The sequence below is a fragment of the Carassius carassius genome, chromosome 13 (genome assembly GCF_963082965.1).
Source record: "Carassius carassius chromosome 13, fCarCar2.1, whole genome shotgun sequence".
NCBI classification, from domain to species: Eukaryota; Metazoa; Chordata; class Actinopteri; order Cypriniformes; family Cyprinidae; genus Carassius; species Carassius carassius.
In genome coordinates, this window is record NC_081767.1 from 2,165,555 (window position 1) to 2,176,277 (window position 10,723).

Consider the following 10,723-nt stretch of genomic DNA (forward strand, 5'->3'; position numbering starts at 1 on the left):
TCGATATTATAAATAGAGGCCTTGAATCTTGTCCAGAAGCAATGGTTTGAAATTAAAATTGTCTTAATAGTGGATCTGTTTCAGCTACTTGTGGATTATTGTGATGTTATTATCAGCTGTTCGGACTCTCATTCTGACGGCACCCATTCACTGCAGAGCATCCCTTGCTGAGACACTGATGTAAATTTCTTCATATCTGAAACAAATTCATCTACGTCTTGGATGGCCTGGGGGTGAGCACATTTTCAGCAAATGTCCATCTTTGGGTATACCATAACTTGAAGTTGTGTTTAGACATTGTAAAAATGGCTAATCTGAACCTAAACACCTCATTTCACTACAGAGTACATGTTTTGTGGCCTTGATTGTGTGTCGTATTCATGGAAAGTGCTCTGTGTGTCAGCAGCTTAGATTGCAGGACGTGTGCAGTCATTGGAAACAGCTTTTCCATAAAAAACAGTTCACTGGGGGAGATCATTAACAAATACAACGTGGTGGTCAGGTAATAACACCTTCACCTCTGTTTGACCTTTCAGTCTTAATTTAGCATTTAAGACTCCTCGATCTTTAAAAGAAGTCTCTTTTCTAATGTAAGTCTTTAGAAAGTTGTAGTTTGAGCTTCATGTATGAACTTTTTAGTTCTCCATCTCTTGTTTTCCATTGCCCATTAAATATATTTTTATTTCTATGTACAGCGTGAAAGCCTTTCCATTAGTCTGGCTTGTGTTTTACATTCTTGTTTTATTGTAAGTCTGTTGAGTGGCTCACTTAGCAATACCTCCTGCTGATAGAGCTCTGCTTGGCTACTGTTTCTCAAGCCGCTTTATAGCCCTGGAATGAACAAATTCCATTTTATTTCCTGTAAGCCCTCTAACAAACGGGAGAATTTGGCTGAGTGTGTTTTTCCATGGTGTCCTGTCCTCGCCGTGTTCTCAGAAGCTAATCACGGCGGGCGACGAGAGCCGTGCCGCTTGACATTTGGTGTTGAGTTACAAATCCTGATGCTTCAAAGTGTGAGCAGAACACCAGCTCCTCTCTAATCTCATTTGTGAGAAAAAAAAGGGAGGTTTTTTTTTTCCTGCAAGGATTCACTCCTGTGAAAAATGACGTAATGTGGGGGTCAGTTGATAAGGAGCAGGCATAATTATATATATTTACTGTCACTTTTGATGAACTTAATGCATGTTTTCCAATAGAGAAAATCAATTTATAATAATAATGAATAATTTGATCAGCAATGACAGTAAAGGTATTTATATTACAAAATATTTCTATTTCAAATAAAAATGGTGTTCTTTTGAAATGTCTATTAATTACATTTATATAAATTACATTTTACAATATATTAGAATAGAGACTGTTATTTTAAATTTTAATAATATTTAAGAATACTACAGTTTTTACTGTATTGTCAGTCATAACATGAGAAAGTCGTTATTTTTAATGGTTCTAACATTTTTTAAATATATTAAAAAAAAATAGATTATTTACACGTTTCAATAGAAATGACATTGAAGTATATTTTAGTTTACCATAAATGCTTGTGGGTACATCCAGCAGATACTTTAACCATGTTTCAAAGACAATAGAAGTAATTATGAAATTACACGTAAAGAAGTCCTATTTTAAGTGGTAAAAAAAAAACACTTAAGTACTAAGTACATTTCATTTAAATTTAAACTCTAATGCATTGCAATTTAATTTTAAATAACATGCAATTACGTGTCTGGAGCAGATTCTTTCAAAGTTTATTATTTCTGAAATAGGAACTCCTTCATCTTTATCAATCAGAGGAAACTCTCCCTTCCTGATGCCGGATGTTTTCACAGTTCAACTCCCATTAATTTTTTTAGAACAACTTTAGCAAAATCAATGTCGTTATGTATTTTGGCTTTCACTTGCTGGCACAGGGAATAATGGGAAATGCAGTTTGGCTGCACAAGCCTGTCACTTCATAAATGAGCTAATTGCATCCTGTTTTCTGCCAAGCTTTAACACTTTTCCTCATTAACTGCACAAATTGTGTACAAACTACATTGCATGGTCAATATTCATAAATTGTGACCAATATCAATTTGTTTCTGTCGTTGCTCGTTAATTGACACGTTTCCATCAGTCCCATTAGAATTGCATTAAATATCAATACAACTTTCCATCACACAGTTTTGTTCAAATTATATAAATGTATCAGCTTCAGTGCACAAAATAACAAAATCAAATCTCAAAACATTTAATGACAAAAAGTAAATGCAACAAGTGGGATCATTGTAAAAATGAGTTCTGTCTCTGTTTGGATGTTTGATGCAGCACAACACATCTGGCTCCACCTTGCATTATTCTTCCCGGGGCTGAGCATGAAATAATACACATGAAAATGGGCTGAGAATTGAACAAATTGATGTAATGTGGCTCAGAGGAAGACAGGAATCATGCATTTGTGTTGTTTTTCTGCCGATAATGCAAGACTTCTTCACCTTACAAAAGTGAAAAACACTACAGAATGCATCATATTTTGTGGGAATGCATATTTTTGGAATCAGCGCCCTCAAATTAGTAAGAAACAAGCACTGGATTTCATTCAAAAAGTAGCATGCATGAAAGAAGCAATGCTCATTCTGACTCGCCTAATCTGATTTGACTTTTGACCTTGTTATATATTGCTCACATATCTTTCTGTGTTAGGCTGAATGACGCCCCGGTGAGAGGCTATGAGGTGGATGTTGGTAACAAGACCACGTTACGCCTGTTTTATCCCGAATCTGCCTCCTATAACCCCGGTATCCACAATGAGCCGGACACCCTGCAAGTCCTGGTTCCTTTCAAACAGCATGACCTCCGCTGGCTCAAAGAGATCCTGTATGATGAGAAGAGGGTCAGTCTGTCTCACTTCTTCTCCTCATGTGCCAGCATGCACCTGGTTTCACAGTAGTCATGAGGCAATGTGCTTGATTTAGGTCCGAAAGGGTTTCTGGAAGCCTCCGCCCCAGATCTGGCTCGGCCAGGCCAGTCAGATCCGTGTCCTGGACCCATATTTCCTTCGCATAACAGCCAGCAAGCTGCTTCAGATTCCCCTGCAACCGCACAGACAACAGGTGAGATCTGCACACACGGCCAGGATTCCCGGAACGAGAAACACTCTTACTTTGGCAGAACAGATATTCCAAATCAAAGGATTACTTTTGGTATCATCTCAGACTTGGATATAGTACCATATAAATATAAAATACATATTTGATAGTAATGTTGTTGTTGTTTTTTTGTTTTGTAATAAGACTTTGGTCCAAAACTTGATGAGTTTCCTACATAGGCTGGATTTTAATGCATCATATATGAATTCTTGACATTAAAGTTCCCCACATTTTAAAGCAGAAAAAAAGACATACTTTTTAAATAAGTTTTTAGAAAAATAAATAAATGAAATAAAATTGATTCTATATATATATATATATATATATGCATAAAAAAAGATTATAAAAAATAAAAATCAAATAAGATGTATTATTATTTTATATAATATTTCTAAATGTATAAAACACATAATTCCATTGAATTAAAGATTGATTATTCTATGCAATATATTTTGCATGTTGTCTGAGGAACACTATATTTGCATTGTGCAAAACACAAAAAAGCTTCTGATTGCAAAAGGTCCAGGTGGCAGTGGAAGACATGACATTTTTTAACAGACGGATTCCATTCAAATGTTTGGGGTTGGTTTCATTTATTTGATCAAAAATCAGCAATATTGTGAAATATTATTACAATTTAAAATACATGTTTTCTATATGAATATGTTTAAAAATATAATTGATTCCAAAACTGCGCAACTGTATTTTCAGCATCATTGCTCCAGTTTTCAGTGTCACATGATCTTCAGAAATTATGAAAATATGATGATTTACTCATCAAGAAACATTTCTGATTATTATCAATGTTAAAAAGTAGTTGTGCTGATTAATAATGTTATGGAAACTGTGATACATTTAACTTTTCAAGATTCACCGATGAACAGAACGTTTCAAAAGAACAGCGTTGATTTCTGAAATATTTTGTAACAATCTAAATGTCTCTACTGTCACCTTTGATCAATTGAATGTCAGTTAAATCCTCTTCAAATCATCCTGACCTCAAACCTTTGACAGTCTTTGCTGCTCGTCATCGTCACTTGCAGTAGTTAAGGTCAGACTATCATTCTTACACATCGACTTAAACCAGAAATGCTGCTTAAAAAAAAAGAAAAAAAAGAAACACAATCCAACTGGCGAGCGTTTCACTCAGCAAAGCCAGTTTTCACTCGCATGCAGGGCCGTCGCTAGTGGGGTGAAAGGTTGTGACGATTATAGGGGCCCACGGCAGAAGGGGGGCCCCAACGATCTCAACCGACTCAAAAAAGACGTTTAAGACAGTTGATGGGCCACTGCTGCGTGTTGTCACGAAAGCTTATCATTTTCACGTGTTTTAAGCCTTGCCAATTTAAACATTCAAAAGATTTTAAAGCATTTAAACACAAGACGCGGAAAAGCTGAACAGGCTGGTTACTCGCGAGCTGTGTTCGGTGCGCAATCAGAGAGCCGCGTCTCACGGACAGCAACACCTAACTCAAGCTCTCCTTCGCATCCTCCTGCACCTGAACGAACAAATACAAATCGCGGTTTAAACATGCGAACAGAAAAAGATGTGAAGGAGCCCAATTCAGCACCGGCGCGCGGTGTTCTGTGCGCACAGGGCACATTCAGAGAGACGCGTCACAAAGCCCTTGAACACTGAATTTGCCTCTTCTTGCTCTGTACCGACAAATACATACACAATGATGTTAAAATACCTGTCTTGGAAAGTATGTTTGAAAAAACTGTCGAAAAAAAGTGAAAGTCAACAGTGCCGAAAAAATCGGATGTGTATTATTACAATGGATGCATTGTCTCTTAAAGTGACCACGCCTAATTTTAGTTTTAACGTTAATCCAAGAAAATTAAAGGCAAAAAATCACATAGGCCTACTGCTTTTGACTGAATTACTTTGTAGTTTTAACAAGATTTAATCCACAGCCAAACCAAAAATTATTCAGACACCAGATATAATTTTTTGACATTTTTTATTAGTGGGTACAGGGCACTATAGTTCATTTATGTAAGTGAGTACAGCAAAATAAAGCGAACTGTGAAATATTATACCCAAAATTCTTCATACTGTGGACTACCAGTGGAATTGATAAACTATTTGGGACCAAAAAGTATTCAGACACTTTGATCTGACCGTGTTTTGCTTAAGTGTTTCTTCTTTAATTGCTAATTAACCAAAGAGTGAACAAAATTAAACATTGCTTGGTAATTGGAAACAAAGTATTGATAGTTGTGTATATATTGGCATACTAACAGTTGTCTGAAGTTTTGTTTGATTGTAATCCATTACAATCACAGTTTAACTCTTCTTGTTCTCGTTCTATTTTATTACCATGTTCTAAACTATAGCAAATAAACTATGATAATGTGAGAAATGTTAAACATATCTGAATACATTTTGGTCTGACTGTATATTTTATTTTACACTAAAGACTATGCAGTGCTGTTTTACATTTGATTATTTGGTTTCTGTACTTACACTTACACCTACAAACGTAAACAAGCTTAAACATTGTGTAAAAAGTACAAATAAAGAAATAGAATGAACATGCAAATTAAACAATTTCAAACAGGGTCCACTGGTACAACCTGCACCGGGGCCCCGCAAACCCCAGCTACGGCCCTGCTCGCATGTGTTAATGTTGGATTGTGCTGGTTTGTCAGAGAGAGCCAAGAGGTTTGTTTCTGTGAAATGTCCGTACGGTCAGTTAGCTGTAGAGTCCTGATAAACCCGGAGAGAATTACTGTACGATTAGTAATGTGTCTGTTTATTCCTGGTACATGCCAGTAACAGCCCTAGACTTCCTCCCTACTCTCCCCTTCATCATTTGGTCATCCATATTTTTAAATTAAGTACAGTGAGTCAGGCTTAGACAAACATGCACATTTATATCCTCTTTCCCTTCAATGTACTTTTGTATATTTAGAGGCACACCCTTTCACATATTCCTGTCATGTGGACATGTTTTGACACAATTGGACGCAGACACAGGTGAAACAGATTTAGCATCTCGCTTCTTATACCCCTCTGGCTGCTGAAGGAGGTTCACCATCGGGACCCCTGCTAACTCCGGGACACCCGCCAGAATCACAGAGATGACACGCTCGGGGGGCAAACCGAGCCATGCTCGGTCAATAAACATGGAGGAGCATTGTGGGAGACACACGTGTCACTGAGCTGTTAGTCTGAGAAACGGACTGAAACAACAAATTAACTTTAGTCTGAAGCTGGACACTGATTAGCTGAACCAGCTCAGCTCTTCCTGTGATCCGTCAGCAGGAGATGCTGGTTGAGCCTCTACTTCTAAAATTAGAATAATTGTGGAAAACGGAAAATGTTTAGGGGAAATCATCAGGCTAGTCTGTGATTTAGTAATAGCATTGGGTTCACAGGGTCATGGAAACCAAAGGATATTATAGTTAACTAAAAGTAAAATTAAAACCATAAAATAGTGACTTAAACATTAACTGAAATATCAAAACCAAGAACAAACTAAACCCTAAAAAATGAACAAAACCATATAAAACAAATTAATAATTTAAAAGGAAAATGGAAAATATAAAAAAATTCTAACAAATTCAAAATATTAACAAAATATGTAACAATATTACGAATTAAACTAAAATAACAGTGCTTCTAGCTAACATTAGTTTAGCTTATAATAATAGTAATATATATATATATATATATATATATATATATATATATATATATATATATTTATTTCAAGCAAAACAATTTTATTAGGGTACTGTTACAGCGCCTGGTGTGTTAATGAAGGCGCACAAGGAAGAAGATATATAAAAGGGTTATTTTAATGATCGTGGGAGAATAAGGGCACATCCATCATAAAAAATACAATACGATACGATACAATAATTACGGACAATGAGGAACTAAACAGACAGGGTATTTAAGCACAAGGGAAGTAATCAGGGGAATGGAGACAGGTGGGGATTAATCAAAAGCAACCAAACAGGAAAAGGAACATGACCAAATAAGGAAACTCAAAAGGAACAGAAAGTCCATGAACTTAACAGTTCGCCCCCTCCCGGAACAGTGCATCCTCACACTGAAAGATACCGTCCAGCAGAGGGAGGGTGGGGGTTCAGGAGACAGGCGTGGGGTAGGCAAGGGGCAGGCAGAGAGGGAGCAAGGAGCTTGGAACCCGGGTGGAGTGGATGGAGGGAGGAGCCAGGGAGGAGCCCGGAGCAGGAAGAGCCAGATGGTGCTCCAGAGACCAGCAAGGATGATGATCCACGGTGGAGTCGACGGCGGGAGGAGCCATGGTGGAGGATGAACAGAAGTCACCAGGGGGCAGACTGACGGAGACTGCGCCGGGGGTGAGGAGCCCAAGATGGAGAAGAGCAGCTGTAGAGCCATGGTGATGCAGAGGGTCCGGAGGTCCAAGGCAGCGCTGAAGGCACCGGCGACCGAGGCGGATGTGGGGCTCCAGAAGCCCGCTGCGGAGTTGGGGCGACTGAGGACGAAGGTGGAGCTGGAGGGAAGGAGGATCCTGACAGAGCCGGAGGGATGACCAGGCGAAGCCATAGGAGTGGAGTCCCGAGGCGGCGGATGGTCGACGACTGATTAAGGTGGAGCCGGAGGGACGAGGGAGCCCGGTGGAGCTGGTGGGATGAAGCCACGGTGGAGACGAGGAAGCAGGGTGCCAAGGCGGAGCTGCTGGGTCGAAGGACCGAGGTGGAGTCCAGGGCTCGTAGGCTGGAGGCGGAGACAGGGAATCCTCATGCCGAGGCGGAGCTGGAGACTGGAAGTCCCGCGGCGAACCATCGCGCCCAGATTGCACTGACTGAGGGTGAGCTGCGGGACTGACTGGCACCAGCTGAGATGAGTTTGAGGAACAGACTGGTGTAGGAGGAGGCGGGAGAGGGAGGCTGGGAGGGAACACAGGAAGATCAGGGCTGGACGGAACCAGCGTAAATGGAGCAGAGGAACTGACTGGTCTAGGAGGAGGCAGGAAAGGGAGGCTGGGAGGGAACACAGGAGGATCAGGGCTGGAAGGAACCAGCAGAGAAACAGGGGATTCAGGGCTGGGCTGAACCAGCGGAGAAATAGGATATTCAGGAGTTACCTCCACAAACCATATTATAAGGTCCATTAATTCCTCCATATAATTCAAAGAAACCAAGTGAAGCTCACCCTCAGTCGCAGGAGTGTGGGCAGGGCTTTCCTCAACGCCCTCGATCTCCACCAGTAATCCCACGACGCACTGTGTTGCCGGCTCACACACCTGGTCAGTCGCGCTCTCGAGTCCTTGCTCCCCAACAATGATAGGCTTGGGCTCTGCGGTGGGCTCTGGCTTTATCTCCGTGCAGAGGGATGGCGGCTGGCTGGTCTCTGGTTCGGGAGTGGGGCTAGAGATATCCTCTTCAGAGGTGCAGATGGTGAACAACGATCCATTTTTCTCCAGCACCCACTCCACGAAAGCGGCGAAATCCTCTCTGGGACCGTTTGCTGGAAGGCGTGCCTTACACCGCTCGCTCAGGCTGGTGTAATAAAAGTTACAGAGGGAGCGGTCGGGGAGTGGGTAAGGCATGCCAGATCGAGAAAGTCCCTGGTGTAGTCCTCCAGCGAACGGTCCAGTTGCTCCAGGCACAGGAGTTGGACTCCTGGTAAGGCTATTCCGGGAGAGGGGAAAGACAAAACAAAAAAGAAAGAAAAACGCCACTAAATACACTTTTAGGTCCGTGATTCTGTTACAGCTGCTGGTGTGTTAATGAAGGCGCACAAGGAAGAAGATATATAAAAGGGTTCTTTTAATGATCGCGGGAGAATAAGGGCACATCCAACATAACAACACGATACGGTACAATAATCACGGACAAGGAGGAATGAAACAGACAGGGTATTTAAGCACAAGGGAAGTAATTAGTCAAAAGCGACCAAACAGGAAAATGAACATGACCAAATAAGGAAACTCAAAAGGAACAGAAAGTCCTTGAAGGTAACAGGTACTTTATCTCCACTTAAAATCTAAATATTAATATAAAAAAAATTATTATATTCCGAAATGAACATTTCTGAGACATTTTGAAATCAGTTCACAAAGAGAGAGAGAGAGAGAGAGAGAGAGAGAGAGAGAGAGAGATGCAGCTTAATCAGGCAGGGCTGGAAAAAGTCAAGATGCATTACTTTCTTTTACTGCTGTAAGTAGAAAGTTTCCAACTTAAAAGGTGCTTTCTGCCAATAATTAACATAGAATACATTTTAAATAGTTTATTGCATTGTTTTGATGGCAAGGTAAGTGTGTTAAATGTTTTTACGAAGTTTAAAACCTCTTTTTTTTTAAAGTACAGTTTATGTCCTATGTTGACATATTTCCTATTAAAGCTTGTGCAGGACCTGAAAGAGCTCCTTCTTCTTCTTCTTTTTAAAAAGAAATAGTCAATCGGAAATGTTACATCTCAGTCTTCTTCAGAGACGTCTACAAGTGGGACTAAAGGAAGGGAGAGCATTTGATTAGACATACCTGTATTTATACAGCACAAAAGTAATCAAATCTGCTTTAGATGACTTAAAGTAAAAGCTAAGATGTCCTGGGCTTTTGAATCATTCATAGTAATGTTAAGAGTCTTCAGCCGCTCCCTGCAGGAGGACAAACATTATTAAACCCACTTCTCTGTTTCTCCGTCAGAAACCAGTGCATCCCACAACTGGCATTCTGGCTGTGTTTGTGGCTCTAAACTACTGTGACGTTGTGCACGTGGCTGGATTCGGATACCCAGAGTCCAGGAACCAGAAACAGCCCATCCACTATTATGGAAAGGAGACGATGAGATCCATGAAGGTTGGTTTTAAAGCATCCATGTGCAATGGAAAAACTGAGCTGTGGTTGGTGCTTTGACTCTCATGTTGGGAATGTGGTTGTTGTTTCAGAATTCCTACCACGATCTCAATCAAGAGGCTCTGGTGCTTAAGAGACTGGAAGACCAGGGAGCTATTTTATATCTTCATCCTCATTCCTGACACCCAACATGAACACAAATGAATAAACACACACATAAACGCATGTAAATATGGCATTACAGACAATATCTTCACCTTCGTTCTGACTTAGACTGAACTGAGACTTCCAGCTGTCACGCTGCAGAGATGTTAGAAGTTTCTGCATTTCTTTGTGATTCACCATTTTTTCTCTGACCTCAAGTATTTATAATGAGTGAATCTTTCCTGCTTATTGTTTTGTTTCCTTTCGGGAACTTTTTTTTAAGAAAATATCACGACTGGATATTTTGTGAACTTTAATAAAATTATATTTTGTGAACATTAATAAAATGATAATATGCATCTTGTTTTTATTTGGCGATTTACAAGCAATACTCATAAGATCTCAGATGAACAAATGAAGAGTGTCTCCGGCTTCTCAGAGGTTTCTGTCTCAAATTGTTGTCAAGATACAAAAAGTCAGAGATCAAAATATGATTTCTCATCAAAATCCATATTAATACAGCTCTGTACTCGTATTGCGTGAGAGCACTGTAATTGCCTTTGTTTGAATTAAAAATAAGAGACAAAATGGAAACAAAAATGAAACAATTGAGAACTGATTTTCAGTTTTGCAAAGAAAAAAAACTGATTACAA

At 39.8% G+C, this 10,723-nt stretch overlaps 1 protein-coding gene across 6 annotated transcripts in view; it reads left to right on the plus strand.

Annotated features, from left to right (window-relative positions):
• Window positions 1-10,401, plus strand: part of LOC132155827 (CMP-N-acetylneuraminate-beta-galactosamide-alpha-2,3-sialyltransferase 4-like) — a 38,997-nt gene extending 28,596 nt beyond the window's left edge. For 5 of the 6 annotated variants that reach the window (XM_059564540.1, XM_059564541.1, XM_059564538.1 and 2 more), the window contains 5 exons: window positions 404-502; window positions 2,683-2,872; window positions 2,955-3,092; window positions 9,776-9,928; window positions 10,018-10,401. In XM_059564540.1, coding sequence (XP_059420523.1) covers window positions 404-502; window positions 2,683-2,872; window positions 2,955-3,092; window positions 9,776-9,928; window positions 10,018-10,107 — 670 coding nt within the window. In that variant the 3' untranslated portion in view covers window positions 10,108-10,401. The remainder of the gene's footprint in view (window positions 1-403; window positions 503-2,682; window positions 2,873-2,954; window positions 3,093-9,775; window positions 9,929-10,017) is intronic. The other variant, XM_059564543.1, reaches the window with a different exon arrangement.
• Window positions 10,402-10,723: the final 322 nt, after the last annotated feature.